General features: G+C 41.2%; 1 protein-coding gene across 1 annotated transcript; it reads right to left on the bottom strand.

Moving 5' to 3' along the window:
* Window positions 1-1,440: 1,440 nt before the first annotated feature.
* Window positions 1,441-19,052, bottom strand: AMD1 (adenosylmethionine decarboxylase 1). The gene is made up of 9 exons (XM_065056690.1): window positions 18,476-19,052; window positions 8,353-8,439; window positions 6,840-6,966; window positions 6,305-6,407; window positions 5,500-5,542; window positions 5,265-5,409; window positions 4,156-4,248; window positions 3,924-4,079; window positions 1,441-3,582 (listed from the first exon to the last, which is right to left on the bottom strand). Exons 1-9 carry the CDS (start codon window positions 18,604-18,606, stop codon window positions 3,442-3,444), a joined length of 1,026 nt encoding a protein of 341 aa, XP_064912762.1. The 5' UTR covers window positions 18,607-19,052; the 3' UTR covers window positions 1,441-3,441.
* Window positions 19,053-19,507: the final 455 nt, after the last annotated feature.

The raw sequence follows: 19,507 nt of genomic DNA, 5'->3' as shown, positions 1-19,507 counted from the left end.
AAAGCCCAATTAGAGAAGTGTGGCATCACAGAACAGGTTCTGGATGACTAATGAAATCTATTCAGACCTGAACAATTTAAGGGTGTTTGACCTTCAACTTTTCCCTAGTTGGGTGACTTCAGGGGACCAGCTTTGTAGCCATGGTTAAACTGCAGCTGTTATTCCTGCAGGACTGCTCACACATAATCAAGGCAGTTTCAGTTGTACTGGTTGCATCTGCTTAGCAATGACATTCTAGTTAATAGCTTCTGGTCTAGTTTACTGTCTAATTCAGTACATGCCTGCTTTATCTTGAGACAAACTTCACCTTGAATTCTCAAAGTTGGTCTAAGCTTAACTACCATAAATGCATGCCAGAATTTGTTAGTTAAGACTAGCAGAAGCAGAAGTTGTCTTAATTCAGAGGAACATTTTAAATATTTAATGCCATGGAAAAAATACACATTAGATGAAGACAGCAAATCTCATCTTTGTGTTCATTTAAGCAAACATTTTTAGCTTCAAGAACAGCATAACACTTTCACCTAGCTTCCTTTGACCTGCTGTTACATTTTAAACTATCAACATGGTTACAGTTGAGATACATCCCCTACAAGGGGTAAAGTAAATTTAAAAGTAATTTGATAAGTCATAGAATAATTTTGGATGAAGACCTTTAAGATCATGGAGTCCAGCCATTTACCTAGCACTGCTAAGTCCACCACTAAACCATAAATGCCACATCTATACATCTTTTAAACACCTCCAGGGATGGTGACTCAATCACTTTGCTGGGCAGCCTGTTCCAGTGCCTGACAATCCTTTCCCTGAAGAAATCTTTCCTAATATCCAATCTAAACCTCCCCTGGCACAACTTGAGGCCATTTCCTCTTGTCCTATCACTTGCTACTTGGGAGAAGAGACCAACCCCCTCCATGCTACAACCTCCTTTTAGGTAGTTGTAGACAGCAGTCAGGTCTCCCCTTAGCCTCTTCTCCAGGCTAAACAACTGCAGTTCCCTCAGCTGTTCGTTCCTCATCAGACTTGTGCTCCAGACCCCTCAACAGCTTTGTTGCCCTTGTCTGAACTCTCTCCTGTACCTCAATGTCTCTCCCGTAGTGAGGGGCCCAAACTGAACACAGGATTTGAGGTGGGGCCTCACCAGTGCCAAGTACAAAGGGACAATCTCTTCCCTAGTCCTGCTGGCCACACTATTATTGATGCACATCAGGATGCTGTTGGCCTTTTTGGCTACCTGGGCACACTGCTGGCTCATGTTCAACTGGCTGTTGATCAGCACCCCCAGATCCTTTTCCACCAGGCAGCTTTCCAGCCACTCTTCTCCAAGCTCGAAATGTTGCAATTCAGGACAAGAAACACAAATCTATTTCAGAATTAAACCATTTGGTACCAAAAAGCATGAGGAATGTGAAGGGTAGAAATTGCTGAATCACCACTACAAACAATGTAAGCGAACTTTTATTGAAGCATTAAGTTGTGGTACAGGTATTTTTAAATGATCAAAGTCTAACACCACAGAAATTATAAACACCATACTCCCCCCATCCTGATCACCCTAGATAGTTCAATAATCCATTCAACAGCTTCCATTTTTATAGCCAAGGCTTATACATCTATTTGTAAAATGTGTATTTCAGTATTACTTGAAAAGGGATCTTCAGTCTACATAAAGGACCTCAAGCCAAAGGTCAGTTGGGACAAAGTTTAAGAAAAAAAAAAAAATCACTGAAATATTGGTCCTCAATATTAACAGCAAAAAGCATTAGTGCCATTTACAGCATGTAATTGATAACATTGGTAACAAACAACAATATGCTTAAAATAAATTCAAAACGTTTCAACCACTTGATTTCTAACCAAGCAGACTTTAGTTTAGAAGCACTGAAAAAGTGCTTCATATATAAATACAGAAGGAACAAAAAAACATTGTGTCAAACCAGAAAGAGTCAGAACACTGCAAGGACAAGAAGCGGGGTGGGGGGGAGATCTCAATTCTGTCTTTAACATGCTGGTCTCACAGCTGTTAAAATCCCAGTATTTTCAAACATAGCTGAAAGTGTGCCAGCTCTTTAAAGCCTGCATTTTAGTCAATACCCATTAAAGTGACTTTGAATTACACACTTATTCATGTTCTATGAATAGCATTCTACTTCTGTCCAGGTGTCCCAGACAGTTCTTGTTCTATGCCTTCACTTAATGCCCTCAAGTCACAGTAAAGAGGAACCACCTTTAGTAATTAGGAGGAAAATAACAGATGAAGTCACAACACTCAAATACAACATAAGTCACATGCACAACAATGTCACAGGACTGTCACAAGACAGAGGCATTAGCTTTGCTTGGAACAACAAAATGAAGTAACACTGGACCAGTTTAGAAGCACTCTTTACAGTTAGAAGTGGTAGGTCACAGGTTTTACTGAGAATAATCCAAACCAATCAATGTGCCCAGCCCAGCAAATTCTACTCCCTCACTAGATTACCTGCCAGTGCTCAAGAGCACCAGCTTCTTCATCTGACATAATTGGTGATTAGGAAAGAAAAAGTCTGGTGCCAATATGAAATTGCACTTTGCAGAGCTGACACACCAGTATGTCAAAGCACTTGCATCCCAACTCAGCTCTTTCCCTATCAAGTCTTGGACCTTCTTCAAGCTCTGCCATTGTGTAGCAGTGTGACAGCTTGGGGATGTGCACAGATAAACGAGCATTAAGGTTTAGAATGAAATTTAACTTGCCTTAGTACCTATAACCCAAGTTTCTAAAGGTGTAAGACCAATGTGTTAGCCCAGTGCTGCAGTATAGCTGAGCAAATTCCTGTAAGCTTGAGTAGAGCATGAAAAGTCAGTCCAATTTAAAAATAAATCAACCACCACCTGTAGTAGCAAAACAATTTGTAACTGTTTTAAGAACTTTCTCCAAACATGAAGTGTTAATTAGGAATCAGCTTCATTAGAAATCATAAAGTTTGTCAAAAACTGTTTTAGACTGAAATCACAACAGAGATAAAAAAGAGTAACAATTTAACAGAGAACTGTTCCCAGTGAGTAGGTTGAGGCTAAAGTCTAATGAGGACGAAAGCCTTGTCTGTGGGGAATTTTTGGTGATACCTGGAGAAAAACTATACTGTGTGTAATTCTACCTGAATTATTTTTACAAGTGTTGTAATGTCTCATACAGTAAGATTTTTCTACATGCACTTCAATTTCACAGCAAGAGTGGCATAGAGTACCTAAACACAGAAGAGAGCATTCATGCAAGATATCTAACTCCTTGATATAATAATGCATACAATTCAAAATGGTTATACTATGATTACACCTAGGGCTTTCCACAACTACAAGGTGGTGGGAGTGGAAAGCATGGCCCCCTGAATCATTAACTAGAAAGCAACCACCACCTTCTATATGGGATTTCTTTTTGCGCTTTTTCTTCATTCTTAATCAACTGTGCTGTTGCTGGCGATTCTTTGTAAAACTGGTAAAAACAAAATTATAATCACTGAATTGGGCAATCTGGTGATCAAGACGCTTAAACCCTTCAATCTTCTGGGCAGAAGAAAACACTGTACGACATTTAGAGCTCTAAAAATAAAAAAGCAGAAGTTATTTTTAAACAGCATTTAAAGATGGGCTAGCACAATATATGCTTTATATCTGGTTCTTGTGATACTGTTATCAACAAGAACTACACAGGAAGTCATTAGAATACTGAGCCTGGGCTGCCTGATCTCAGTATTTAGGTTTTCTGGAGATCAGATCTCATGCATGCCAAAGCAATACTGAAGAGTATTTTTACTTTCCAAAGAAACTACCATCCAAATATAGAGGCAATCTGGAAACTAACATTCCAGTAAGAAGTTTCTAGCCTTGCTTTGTGTCTATATGCATTTCAGGAGCTGACAAGACAACACAAGAAAACTCACCTGATTAACAAAGAGGGTTGTCACAAATTTTCCTGGCTTGAAAACCTCTACAACTTTTCTAATCAGGTCATCATAAGAGGTCTGACTTATGTTTGTTTCAAAACTAACATAAGAAAACTCTGGTTCTGGAGTGATGTGAATAGTCCAGTAAGTTCCCTGAAAAGAAAAAAGTAATTATTTGGTGGTAATAACATATATTTTAACATTAATTACCAATAAGTGTAAAACTTACATCCGATTTCATCCCATTCATTGAATACCCACAAGGATTGAACATTGTAGCATCAATAACAGAACCTGGTATCAGGTCACGAATTCCACTCATCTGAAACAAAAGTTAAAATTATATCACTCAGTTTATAATGCATCCTTACACTTGTTTAGATTTAACTTAAAGGCAGAAAGATGACCAATTCAGGGGACAGGACAAAAGCATTCTCCCAATAACAAGTCAGTTTGATAATCTGTACCACTGTTGATGAACTTGCTTTGCAGCCTGTCCCTTACCAAGTAAGTGACCAAGTTTCATGCAAGTTATCAGATATTTGTCTCTTACAGAACCAAGCTGCATACCTCCAAGACAAGGCAATGACTTAAAATTCTAATACATAATTGCTTCTGCAACTGAAATGGAAAACAGAGCACCTGTTCAAGCACCATCCACAAAGTGAAGGCTGTTTACATTTACTCCAGAGTGAGAACATACTTTATACTCCAGAATGAAGTGCAATCCCAAGCACTTTGATTTCCCACACAGTACTTGAGCTGCAGTCAAATCCCAATAACAAATACAGTAGGAAAAAATCAAAGCCTAAGATGGAAAACCAGATGAAGTCAATGTACTTGTCAGACAAACTTGTTCATGTCACAGGACTTTCCTATTTGGAAAAAGGAGGCAAAACCACCAAGTTCTACTTCAAGCTGAAGTCCCTCTCGCCCACAACTATCCAAATGGCTCCATGACTTCATTTTGATACCAAGATTCCCTTGGCATTTATTATCTTCAGTCAAAGTCTTACTTCTCACAATTGCCATCCTTCAGTGGAAGTTACCTTATGTTTTTATTCCTGTTTCTCTCCTTTTTAGAGGATAAGCTTCCAATCACTCAAAGCACTAAAAATTGCTTCTTTCAATAGATTAAATCAGGGGCATTGAAAATGTTAAGTTGTATTCCAAAAAAATTTCTAGACTTAAATCTGCTTTGCCCCCAAAACATTAACCTGACACTTTCTATGAGATCTTTCCTACCAGAAAATAAATCTTGCATTAAATGGTAAGTGAAACATTTTGTTGCCCGATTTCCACAATTCCCCAAAATGCTTAGTTTTCAAGCAAACATACACGAGTGACATCATTTGCAGTAACACCATCTTTCATGTAGAACTGGTCCATAACTACTGGGTCAAGCTCACTCATCAGAATTTCCAGTGTCTGATCAGGCTGATTGGATATCCGACTCTCTGGGAAATCCAGGGTGTACAGGTACCTACATAAAATACAAATCACTTATGTAATAAATATTATCAGCACCAAGTTCTACTGTAAGCCCCAAAGATTTCAGGCTTCACATACATACCAGCAATCAGAATTCATACGCCCCATGCAATAAGCTGCTCCATCTGACAAGACAAAAAGTCTCCAGTTAAGGTACCACAGCTGATCATTCATATAAAGAGATTACCCTCATTGCATATATAAATATAGGAGAAGTCTTTGACAAAACACTAAGAGGATTCACTGATACAGTCAGCATCTGCATCAAGTAAGCAGGCATTTAACTTCAGGAATGTAAAGCCAATAACCTGAACAGGCTCCTTCAGAAGGTGGTCTGGACACCCCAGTTCAGAGTCTACTAGCATGAAATTCAGATTACAGCTGTGCACCAGAGATCCCAGTACTACTGCTCCCCTGTTCCATCAAAAAACTTTTCTGCCAGTGGTTAAAATTCAAGGTTATTCTTGCAGGTTTTAGATTTTGATAAGTGTTCAATCTTTAGTGCAGTGACTTTTCTGAGAAAAGCTTACATTTTTCTTCAGTGTATTAAATTACTATTCTACCTTCTTAATGAGGTTTTTGCAGTTAGTAAGAGCTGGATTCTGCAGACTGACTTACAACACTCCATTTGGAAGTCTGAAGATGACCTCAGTTAAGACAAAGTGCTGAGTGTCAAGCTTAATATTACTGTAATTTTGATCTTGGCAAGTCAGTTGTCAGAAATTCAGAAAACAGGTATTTATATGCAGCCAAAACTTCTGCTGGCTGCAGAAGTGCAAGCACTGCTGAATGAATGTCCTGGCAGCCTATATATATTGTACTGCTTGTCAATTCACATCAACACTTTACACAAGCTGTGCAACTTTGCTGAAGTTTCATGAACTTACTCGGGAAAATTTCATTAAGAAACTCTACTTCTTCCTGGAAATTCCTATGTGGGTACTCCTGGTGGGAAGGCTTCATGAAATTCTTACGTGAATAAAAGAAGCTCTGAAAAACATAAGGTGCATTTTAGAGATTGAATAGACCTAAGTATTCATTGTCAAAACACTGCTACCTGTATTTTCATTTCAGAGGCATATGGGTTTTTTTAACTTAATTTGTAAACTTCAGAATTTGTTTTCCACAATAAAACTGTGACTTCAGCACTGACAATATGGGCATGGGATTCCTTCACCCTTAGGTAACCAACTCAGCACAATAGCATTTGTAAGTTAGCATCCTTTAAGATACCTCAAGAGGCAAATAAAAGGCTAAATTCTAGAGCCGAGCAAGCAATCTTGTATTACAGTCTTATTGTGGGAAGCATACATAAATGGCAAAGGAAGTTTCAAAACATTTAATAAAAGCATTACATTTGAAATATTAGTAAAATGCTTTTTGTACATCCTAAGGAAGATGCAGCATTTTTTGGCACCTTACCTGAATTGAGTCAAACCCACTGTACTCCCTAGCAAGCTCCAACAGGGGAACCAGTGCTTGCAGTAAGAGGGTGGTACCACACGTCTTCAAAATGAAACGTCTCTTGGAGACAAACATGCTACTCTCACTGCAAAAAAGTGTTAAATATTAAATGCTCCATATAAAACAAGCCAGTAGAGAACGGTTAGATCTTGGTTCCTATCACAATGAAATCCATAACTGTAAGTGAACATTCAACATATAGTACATAAGCATGCTTGGCAAACAGATGAAAACAAAAGATTTTTAGTTAACATTTGAGAGCTATTATTTCCCTAAACAAATACCTGCTGCAAACATGTTATTACACAGTTACCATACTACAGGAAAAGAGGTACCACATGCATTACATATTCTCAATCTATTCAATAAATATGAACATGCTGTGAAGTGTGTACACAACATAGATATGTAATTTAACTTCTTAACCAAGACACATGACAGGGTCAAGCTTGAAATCTGACTTTCTCAGCTGAAATAAAGACTGAGAACCTAAAGTCAAAAGGCAAAAGCCATAACAAAATTTCATAAGTTGTCTGGCTGCAGCTCCTAGGAAAGGCAACTACTGGAAACTGGTAAATCAGCACCTGCCCACAGGAACAGGAAGTCTCATAATGAGCTACACTATATGCCTTTAAGTCAGTCACTTAACTACAGTCCCACTCAACTGGACATAAGCATTGATACTATATCCAGAATAAACATGTATAGCAAGTATCTTCTCACCAGGTAACTGATCAATAGGAAGAAGTTAGCTTAAATAACTCAGTTTGGAATGCTGCGTTAAGTATTCAAAGTAAAGGTTATACTTTAGGACACAGTTGTAACTAGTTACATTATTTTCAGAATTTTGTTTTACATACTTGAAGCTTGCAAAACAAGACTTCAGTTTCTTTGACTAGCTTGCTTTTAGCTCAATCTTGCCCTCAAGGCAGTCTTTCAGAGTACAAAACCTTCAGTTTCTGTAATCTAAGTAAAACAGGATGTCAGTGTCTGTAAAGTTCATGTAGAAAAGCCTGAAAGTATTTTGCAAGATAAAACACACAGCAGAAGTAGTGTCCTTACAGCCAACAGCTGCACAACACAAGAATTCCAAGACTTCAGGAAAGCTCCATTTTTACAGATGTCCTTTGCTCAGCTGCAAGAGTTGTTCAACTTCATTGCATTATCTGGAGTTAAAGCCAATGTCCTAATACAGTTTTTGCTGATCAAAAAGTGACACTCAGATGCACTATCTTCCTGAAGTAATCCTAAAGCTCTTCACTAGGGAAATTTCTTTATCCCTGGACAAAATTCAACTATCAGGTGAAGAAACACCACAGCCCTGTCCTTAATCTTTTTAGCAGGCACCTGCAAGTTTTAGTCATGAACAGCAGATCTTAACCCAAGGCTGGATTCTCAGCTAAGTGGATCCTGTGTAACAGCTTTAATTTTTTAACCTCTTGTAGATGAAAAGAATAAGCCAGTGGCTTACCTGAGTACATAAGCTTCCTGCTTGTCAGTTTTTGTCACACTTATGATCAAACAATGCACATTCTCCAGAAGTTTGTCCCACTCAATCCTGTGCAGAATTATAGAAGAGCACAAATAACAGGTTAAACAAACTGAAGCTTTCTGGAACCCTGGGTAAGAAGTATAGCCCAAACAAGACTATAGCTCTTATCTTGAGCTGCTGGATCTACGAGCATGAAAGGCTAGGACTTCTTATATAGGGACTATCACAACACAGTAATATTCAGTAATATCCTCAGCTCTCAAAGAATGTCTAAGTATTCCTCAGGATCTGTTAGTGTAATCTATTGCATGAGGACAACTGTGAAACAGCAACCCCAAATTTCTAACTAGGCAAGTCAGGATAACCTTAAGTCCTGTACCACATATGTACTAAGATAAAATTGTTATAGCTTAAGGCATGAATATCACACCTATAAACTAATACATCTCAATGACCTGAATTCCTCATTCATCGATCATGATCACAGAATTGTGTCTACCTCTAGAAGATACAGAATACTTACAGCAAATAGTTTGCAATATTACACTTACAAGAAAATAAACTGAATTATATTCATATAGCACAATCTGAAGATACACTGCTAGATTTTAGTACAGGCTTAATATTTCAATTCTTTACTGTCATTATTCATTCTACAAGGAATTTTAAGAAACTGGAAAAATCAAAGGGTCAAAATAAGCCTAAATACTTCAACATACTCATGAGAAGTGATAGACTTGCAAAAAAGCTACTTCGGTTGTCACTTCAGTCTCATGTCTACACTGGATTAGCAGACTACAATACAGTCAAATTTGCTATAAAGCAGACAAACAAATACAGCTTCCTGAAGTCACAAAATTATAACACTGACAGCCACCCCACTTCTCTCATCCCTCCCTTCCCACAGCATATTCCACCTGTAGTTTGTGCTGGGCCTGTCATGAACCAAGACTTTTACTAACACACCATAAAATTAAGCTGCCCATCAGTAGAGCTGGAACAACTAGAGGACCCTTCAGAGCTGGGAGTACAGAAGAAATGCAATTTTTTCATCACCAAGTGAGCTATTTGATTGGCTCTGCTGCCCATACAGCTGTCAACCCAATTCTCTGTCAGGAGTCAGACCCCTCTCCCTTTATTCACACTGCAAAAGCTCAGTAGTTGTATTTCAGAATAGAGCACTCACTGCTAATTATATCAACAGGGATCCTCCAGCAGTCACTAACCTTTGCCCTTAAAAAACTGCTCAGTTTGCAAAGTTGAAGTTTTAGATTTGCTGTACATAAAACTAAAAAAAAAAGATATGTTCTTTGCTTCTCTGAATACCCCAGCAAATAAATACCTTAATTTCTCCCTCACCTCAGAATGCCTCCTGGAACAGAATTCTGTACCTTCACTACTAAAACTTTACTACTAATACTACTAATTGAGGATTTTCCCTTTTAAAGTATATATTGCACTAAACTGGCATATTTATACAGGAGTCAACCAGAAAAAATATAGTCAACTTAGACTCACTCTACAGCCTCCTTTTGGGTGAGAATGAAGCTATTAAAAATTAGTTTAAGAGAATCCTATGCATCATTTAGAGCACATCTGAACAAGTTTATGAACTCAGTGATATAACTGGATACTTAAAACCAAAGTGAAGTTTTCTCTACCATTCTAATTAGTGAATCCTGATGAAATACTTTTCTACAACTATAGACATGACAGTATAAAACCCTCAAATCTCCACATTAAATAAAAAACACCTTGTTTTTAATGCTCAGATAAAGTCCAACACATTTATTCAGCTGTACACTTAAGTCATTGAATGTGTTTAGCCCTGTTCCTGATACTCAAGTATACATGAAAATGTCTGCTTGCCTCTGAAAAAATGGTAAATGCAAAAAGTGAAAGTTTATATTATACCTATTTTTTTTTAATGCTCCTAGAGTATCACTATTCTACTAAGAAGAGGACTGAACCATTTTGTTTTCTCTAGAAGTTACAGCACACCTGCACAAATTTGCCAGCCTTATTATCTTCCCTCTAACATCCTATTATGTTTTTTCTGTAATCTGAATTCAGTAATCTGTTACTTTGGCTTGGTGAAATAACTATTCAAATCATTCTAGCACCATTAATGGTGATATTTTATCTGCCATTAAAGAAAACCTCAGTGTCTGGCATGGCACTTCTGAAAGCTGAGGCAGAGTTCCCTTACACTGCCTGATGGTGAGCTGCAGTAACCCCATTTGTACATGACTACAAATCTGATTTTGTACTTGTCTGAGCATTAATGGTATGTAACTATCTCAGGCTTTGCAAGAGCATACATCTGAGCCTTCACAAGCTTCTTACCTGGCCAGACAAGTCAAAACCTTAGCTTTATGTATACAAGTGAGAATTTTCTTTATATAAGTACCACTGTATTGCAGCACCAGACACTTCAGGAAAGTGGCTCATTTAAGTTTCAGTCACATATTAGTAGAGGAAGATGTAACAATTTTGGTGTTCAAGGAGTCCAACAATGAAGGATCAGTACAGCATACTAACACTACAATATTGCATGTTAAGTCCAAAGCCTACCATGCAAAGTCAGTCCTTGGGTATGCTCATTAGTATTTAGGTACTATGGCTTAAATCTGCAGTTGCATAAGACCTTTTCATATTAAAAATTCACTCAACTCTTCACTATTCCACTACAGAAACCATAGCTAAGCATATGCTAAATGTTCATGCATTCAGCCTTTGCAAGAATAAAGGAAAAAATCATCATTTGGTCTAATTAGAGTAGCACCAAAGAAGAAAGCCTATAAACTGAGAAACAGACAAGATGTCAGGCTTGATCCAGAAGCATAAATAAAATAGACTAACAAACAGTTGCAGCACCCAACATGAGACTTGACCACATTAGGGCAAAGTTTTGCAGAAATACTGGGCTGCACCTATATGCATTTTAAAGTTAAGCACAGAAAACTACCAAAAGGCCACTAACATGCTGGATTTTATCTCAGCATAATCTATTTAAACAAGACGACCTTAGTATTTGACATTTTCCATTGTTTAAAGCAGAGCTAAGGAAGAACATCTGGGACTACTTTGTACCAAGTAGACTTGAGTTCACTAAAACTCACATTTCTTCATTTTCTTTAATCTGTATAATTATTTAAGTATTACTATTCATAGACAATCAACATTCACTCAAACTTAATGTGGAAACAAAAAATCCACCTTAAAAATAATATTTTTATTATTATCCACACATATATTGTGGCTAATCCCACTTTATTTTGTCAAGTTAGTAACTTTGAAAGAATTGAGAACATTACTTCCTATTTCACAATTAAGTGAACTTTTAACTTGGAAGCAAAGGCTCCAACCAAAAAGGGAGAACCAATGAGACTAATTCTCTATAAAATGCCAACATGGGCTTCTGCTCTTCAAAATTCCTCTTTCAATGGGAAGTATATGGATCGCATTACTATTTCCTAAATTATTCCCTACAGGACAATACCAAGTACTTTGTTTAGAGACTGCTTCCCTATACTCAAGCCAAGCACACTGGAAATATGATGCATGACAATCACTGGTAGCTACAGCAAGTTCTGTAGCAGACATGCATCACAAAACTGAACACAAAACTGAAAATGCATTTGAGACCAGTTCCTGGCTGTTATGTAGGCTTACTACCAGCTTCATTCCAAAGCTGTGAGATTCTGCTCCTGAAATTTCAACTGACAGCTACTCAAAGCCAAAATAATTTCTCCAATAGGTAAGCAACATGCATCTTAAATGGTTGCACATGCTGAGAAAACACCAAATGAAACTGGAATACATCTACACAAGTGTGATTAACTGTCCATGCTTGAATGGCAGAAAGCTACTTGTTCTATGATTGACTAGCAGAACAAGCCAAAAAACGTTACCAACCTACTCCCATACCTGTGTTGCAATGTTTAGTGCCGTATCAGCACAGACTTGTTACTGGAGTGCAAATAACTTCCATTCAAACTGCCACCCAGGTATGTCAGCATGGAAAATCTATCAGAACAGAGAAGCATTTTAATTTACTTTTAGGAAGTATGCTAAAAATGTGTAATATAATGGTCAGCAGTCCCTCTCAACCAAGTTCCAAACCTTTTTTTCTCCCTTATTTCATATTTCTGTGAAATTATGAATAAGCTATGAATCAAGTTTTCCTTGCCAGATAAAACCATCCTTTTTAATTCCAGTTACTGGTCTACTTGGAGCCTTTACCTTCACAGGTAGAACAGGTTTTTAACACAGTAATCAGGCATATCAGGCAGCAGCACAATACCGCTGTTTCAAGCCAACTGGAAAGAGGACAACAAATTTTAAAAGATAAAGAACTTGACCTTGTTTAAAAAAAAATAATATCAAGTGTTCAACTGCAGAGCAACTTTTTATTCTTTCACCTGTTACCTAATAAATTCTTTTAGGAGCCAGCAGAGATATCAGTTACCCCATTAGCAGGCAAATTCCTACCAATACTATGATTTAGAACACTCAAACTTAATGTCTTGTCTAAACTGCTTGTGCAGAGGAGCTCTAGCTAAGACACATGGGTGCTGGCTAAATATTAGTGTCAGCAGAGTTGCAACATTGTTACAAGCATCCTGAAACAGGTTGATACAGTACAGACTGACATTACAAAACCCACAAGCTTTGTAAAGCACCTCCTAACAGCTGGCATGTTTTGATGCAGACAGCTGCATGTGAATTATTTCATATTAGAACTGTGACTTAGTTTATAAATTACAACTGAAGACAGAATATCTGGAACCATACTCACACCCCAAATTTAGACACAAGGTACTGGCAATTTGATAATTTTACTCCAGCAGTATCTGCGAAGTGCACAAAACCCACACACCCTCTATATGCTTTGAATACACATACACAAACAGACTGGTTCTCCCTTATCTTAAACTTTCCAGAGACATGTACTTGATCTTGAATTAAAGACCAGCACCTGAATGGAAAATTGCATCCATATCAAAAGTGATACCAAGCAGTACACCTCAGAAAATACTTATTACCTATAAGATCCTGAGCCAACTATTAAGAGAATCATTCCTAAATGACACCAAGATACTTCAGCAATGGCACAGAGCCACAGATAACGCATTGAAGGCTGCCATGTCACTCCTGTCACAGGCATTTTATTGTTATTGTAGTCACAGCAGTACAAATGGAATGGTGACTCCATCCTTTACATCCCAAGATATTTGATGGGTGTTCCTAAGTCTCATATCAAAGGACTAAACATACCTGACACTAAAGATGTTTAAGGAAACATAAGCCCCAATAGGCACATCAGGGCTTCAACAAACCTTACAGGCAACTTTCAGGGCAAGTTGGAATGTAAACTTCTCCAGAAGAAACATGCCATAAGGTAGTAACCATGTACCATAACCCTCAAATCTCCCTGTTCTCCAGGCTGAGTAAATAGCCATTAGGAAAGGCCTTCTAGGAATACACCAGTAGCTACATATCTTACCAGGATGCCTTATAGAGTCTCATTAAGAGAGCAGATCTTTAGCAGAAAGTGACTAACCAAATTCTTTAACAGTTTCAGTGGTAAGGTTGGAATATAAAGATGATCTTTTGAGTTCCCTTCCAATCCCTAACATCCTGTGATTCTGTGAAAAAGCCTTCAACATAAGTCTTAACTTCCCCCAAGCAGTATCACAATCAGTAGTACCAGAGGGTAAAAGGGTTTGTTTCCTTTCCATTTTTTAATTACAACTGAGATAGTTAAAAGGAAACATACCTGTAATTTTGAATTTGTTTCTAAAATCTAGTTTCTGAATATTGATTTTGATGAGGGGTAAGACTGAACTCTTGCAAGGGGCAGAGGTACAGCGGTGAAGTGACTCAGACTATAGGGTACAGTACAAAGTAAGTATTTACAGGACTTGCATAGGTGCTTAGCAGACTTCATGTAACACAGGATAAGCATCTCAGTGTCACTCCATGTTCCTCATTACAGCACTGTTTTCTCCTTCAGTTTGAGTGTTCACATAATATAAACAGGAAATATATTAAAGGTCCATAAACAAGCTTAGCTTCAGAGTATTCTGCAAGGTTGAATGCTTGAGATATGGATTTGTAAATACCTGCATCATTAACCTATGGCTTCTAACTTGAATGATTTGAGATCATGATAATTACTGAGATGGGAAATGCATAGTTGCACATCATCTAAAGGACTAAACAGCTATTTTTACTGTTGGGATAGTGAATGCACTATTCAGTCACCACAGAATTCCAGGCCTCACAAGCATGTTCACTGCATTTTCAGCAAACCCTCCCTTTTTATACATAGTTTAAGGTTCTTAAAAAAAAAAGCCTTACAAAGCATCATGAGAACAAGCACTAAAGTTAACGCAAATTATTTTGAGACCACAAAAACAATCTCATTTCACTTTTGAATATGAGTAAGGTTAGCATCTTCAGAGCCCCGCCTTTGTTTCAACCACAAGACATTTCCACAGAACTTATTAGCATGTGAAAGCCCCCCAAATCTTAACAGCAAAGTAAAACCCATGTTCCATACTTTTTTAATTTGAGACCTTTACTGAATGTATTAGAACAGTAAGTACAAGTCTTTTCTGAAGTACTTCGTACAAATCCAAATTATTCTCTAGAAGGCAGGCTTGCCAACAGGGATAAAAAAACGTGAAAAATTTCTTAATTGCATCAATTCTTTAACTTTTTTTTTTTTTTACACTGGTGATAACCAACAAATACTTTAACATATCTAATCCCTAGCAAGCACACCCAACATGGAAATTTTTAGCTTTAAACATCAGCTTAGTCATTCAGTAGATGAATGGCTCACATTTCACTACTAAGCAGGTATTACAATACAAAAGGCAAGCTCAACTGGTTTGCAGCTTGACTCTAATTTAGCTATTGTTCTACAGTTTCAGCTTTGATTTCAAGTTCTGTTTGACATAAACTAGCTTATTCAATTACCTTTATAGAATTAGCATAGTGGGATATATTTTTTTCTTTTGCATCTATCAAGTGTAGTAAATAAATTAATTCCAATAATACACTAAAAGAGTTTCTGAAACTTAATTTCATACTAGCAACACAGTACCACTGATAATTACTCCTGGACACAGGTTAACAGTAATTTTCAGACACATCACAGCTTCCTACCAAAAAAGCACACAGCTTCAATTAACATCTTGTATTAAGAGCCAATTAACACAAATGCCTTCGAAGCTTGCTCACAGCTCTGAAACAGTGTTAAAGACCACATGTCCAACAGTTAACAGTTTGTATCTACTCTATTAAAACTTTACAGCTATATCTAAACCATACAAAGGAACTGTCACAGTACCTGCCTTGCAATGACATTAAATGCCATTAAGCAATTTGAAAAATTTCTTATTTTGCAAACATGAGCCTGAGCTGACAAACAGAACCCTAGAGAGCATGAATGTGTCAATGAGGAAAGCATCTGCAGAATGCCATCCCTAAACTACATCTGTATATTCCAACACTAGCATATTAATGCTAAGCTAAAGGAGTACTTTTGGAATCCTTCACATTTAAAGTCAAACACAACAGGAACCCTGAAGTGCCTACATAACTGAGATCATCTGCACACATTTCACCTTGGATTTATAATAGCCTTCCAGGATTGCCTGAATATTTAATATACAAGTTGTCAGCTTGTGGTATCTGCTATACTACTAAATCTCAAAGAACTGTATAAACCACATCTGATGATTTCCATGTTAAGCACATTATTCAAAACAGCCTAAATATCTTCACAAGTCAGAAAGTTACATGAGCAAACTACTTCATTTACACCAAAAGGTCAGAGCTAAACATGTATCCTGCAGTGTTTCTGGCATGACAGAAATGAAGCTTCCATGAGCTAGTGGTATGTGTATATATATATAACATGGGCTATTCATTATTTCAGGAAAGGCAGTTATCTGCCCACTGGCAATTCAGATCTTTGGATAGCAAACTCTAATATTTACACACAGGATATCTGCTGAGAAATATCAAAACAAAGGAAAAGACAAACAGCATATGTTAAGTATGCCTTTAAGTAGACTCTACCATCATTACCATATTCCAAACATCAATACAACATGACAAGCCCTCCTCCAAGCTCCCTGACTAAAGACCACTGGGTAACAGTGATATACAAAAGCAGATCTGAATACATGGAAAACACCAGACCCTCAAGCTACCATCTGAACCTGAAGTTGAACAGTTTACCATACTGAAAGTAAACTACTGCCATTAAGTATAACCTTCAGATTTGCCCTACATGCTTAAGACAAGCCTGTCTTTTTCAACTATGTCAGCTGGTTACACCTACATATCAATCTTTTTATCTCTGCAAACTAATACATAGTTCTGGTGCCATTCTATGGTACATAAGCAGATCTTGCTTTGTACTTCAAGCCTGCACTGTCCATTTTCTGACAATTCCAGGCCACTTGTGCCAGAACAATTTTTTGCAGATTTACAGTTGGACCCCTTATTACTGCAAGTCAGAACTCCCCCCATAAGATACTGTACTGGCAAGCTACAGTAAAGCCATCTCACATCTGTCTTGCCCAGCATGGTTTCAAGAACAACCAGTATGCCGGCAGGTGGCCATCAGCTACTGTGCTAACAAAAGCCAAGCAGGCATTCCCCGGCCACAAGAGAAAAGAGCTGCTCCCTCCCAGAGAGGCCCGAGTTTGAAACACGTGTACACAAGAAGCGGTGTGGGCCTCGGGCCTTTCTTCCTCCCACCCTGGGTGGCAGTGAAAGAAGCGCCAGCACATTCTTCACATGCCCATTGGGTGACAGGCGCGGGCCCACCCCTCCGCGGCGCCCGGCTCCCATTGGCCTGAACTTGTCAATGGGGGAGAAAAGAGGCAGCGCGATCCGGGAGCAGAGCCAAGACACTCACGTGTACACCGTGGCTCCGGCCGCACTTCTGGAGAAGGCCGGGGGGGCACCTCCCCACACACCCCCGCCGCTGCCTACCCCGCCACAGGGAGACGCAGCAGGGTTCCCGTGTGCCGCCTGCTTCCCTCCGCGCAAGCCTCTGTGTGAACCTGTCGAGCTATCGTAGTGACAGAGGTCGCTGCGAAACCGGCCATGTGAGGCCATCAATCCTCGTCGCGACAGCAAGAGAGATCTCCCCTTTCCAGCTTCCACTGACTGGAAGCGAGATTCCTAACCCCCAGTCTCCACAGCACAGCCAGTCACACCGGGCAGGGATTTTCCAAGCCTTCCCATCCCGAAGCCGGCGGGAGCAAGAAGCCCTGCTGTAAAAAGACACCCACGGCTCCCACAGCCGGGGGGGCAAGCCACTACCAGACGGCTGCCGCCAGCCGCAGCGTGCGCGGGGGCTTGGTGCACAGGAGTGGGCGCCGCTGCCGTGGCTCCGGCCGCCAGCAGCACTGCGACACGCCGCCATCCGCCTCCCCCCGCGGGCACTGCCGGCCGGCGCGGCACACGCCCGGCTCTGCTCTCTTCTCCCCGCCGCCACATGTTGCCGGCAGGGACCGCACGGGGCTGCACGAGGTGGCGGCACGGAATGGCTTCCGCGCCGCCCCCGGCACTGCCACCGCTCCCCGCCGGGCCCGGCCGGGACGAAGGGAGGCTCCTCGCCTCCGCGGACCGGCGCCACGGCCTTGAGAGGGGTCTCTGGAGGGCAGCGGAAGGTCACTGCACGGCTGCGGCGGCGTTGCGGCGGCAGAGGCCGGGGCTGTCAGCGAGGGAGGGGGAAGGAGGCCAGCAGCCCAGCGGCCGCGCACGGGCCGGGCCCGCCGCGCGCGCGCGCACGGCCGTTGCCACCAACGGCTTCTCCCCGAGCCACCCCGGAACCAGCCTCCCGTCAGCGCTGCCGCCAGCCCGCGCACGGCCATTACCCCCCCAAGCCAACCCAATCCCCGCCCCGCTCCGCTCCGCTCCTCTCACACACTCTCGCCCGCCACCGCCACCACACCCGGGCCCCGCGTGCGCCGGCCATTCACCGGCCCCTCCCGGCATTTAAGAGCCACGCTCCCAACCGCCACCCCCCCCACCACGTCCCCCAACTCCGCCCCGGCCGTTAACGGACCTGGGTATGGTGCGAAGATCGCCGGACCCCTTGCTCTGGTGCGGCTCCTGCTGCGCGGGCTGCTGCCGGGCGAACCACACCTCCAACAGCTTCTCGGTCCCTTCGAAGAAGTGTGCACCGTTCTCCTTCATGGTGAGACAACTCGGCAACCAACAACCACAGAAATTAACGACAACCAAACTACCGCCCCCGGCCGCTACCGTTTGCTGCTGCACGGGCCGCGCTGCCGCCGCCGGGTCCCAGTCCGTCCTGGGCGGGTTTCACCTTCTAGAGAATTTTTTTTTTAATATTAATTTAAAAAAAAAGGAAAAAGAAAAATATTAAAAAAAAAAAAAAAACGAGCGAAAACCACCCGGAGTGCACAGCGGCGGATGCGGCGTGAGCGTGTGTGAGAGGGTTACAGTCCGAGCGGGGGTGCGGGCGGGCAGGCGATGCGGTGTGGTTCGGTTCCTTGTAGTCCGTGTGTTCCCCTGTTACAGAGAAGAGCGTTGAGCGAGCGCTAGCTAATGTCGCCGGCCATACTGTGTAAGCGAGGGGCTTGCGCGCACGCAGCAGCTTTTATATCCCTCAGGTAACCGTATCAAGTAGAATCGCGCTTGCCATTGGGCCAACGCCGCTCGGGTCCGCCCTTTCCCGCTTCCCATTGGAAGGCGCTGACGTCTGTCGAGGCATATGCCGGTTCCCTTGGCCACACCCACTGCAGCCAGCCCGCCCTCCCGCAGGGAGCGGGAGCGAGAGCGAGGGGCGCGGACGGCGGCAGGGCCGGGCCGGGCCGGGGCAGCGCCTGGGACTGCGGTGTGGCGGCCCCGCTGGGGTCGGGCCGCGCCGCGCCGCCCCCAGAGGTGGGGGGAAAACGTGGCCTATGGTTGGCAGTGAGCGATCGAGGGGTGATATGATGGGGAGCAGGGCTGAACATGGCCGAGAGACGACAGGGGAGCAAACCCCGAAACAAGTATTTGCGTAGCAAGGCGCAAGCCCGAGAATAAAGGCTCTTTCCGGGCCGAAGCTGCAATGCTCCCTCTGCACCGAACA

The sequence above is a fragment of the Columba livia genome, chromosome 3 (assembly GCF_036013475.1).
Source record: "Columba livia isolate bColLiv1 breed racing homer chromosome 3, bColLiv1.pat.W.v2, whole genome shotgun sequence".
Classification (NCBI taxonomy): domain Eukaryota; kingdom Metazoa; phylum Chordata; class Aves; order Columbiformes; family Columbidae; genus Columba; species Columba livia.
This window is presented reverse-complemented; position numbering and strand designations above follow the sequence as displayed.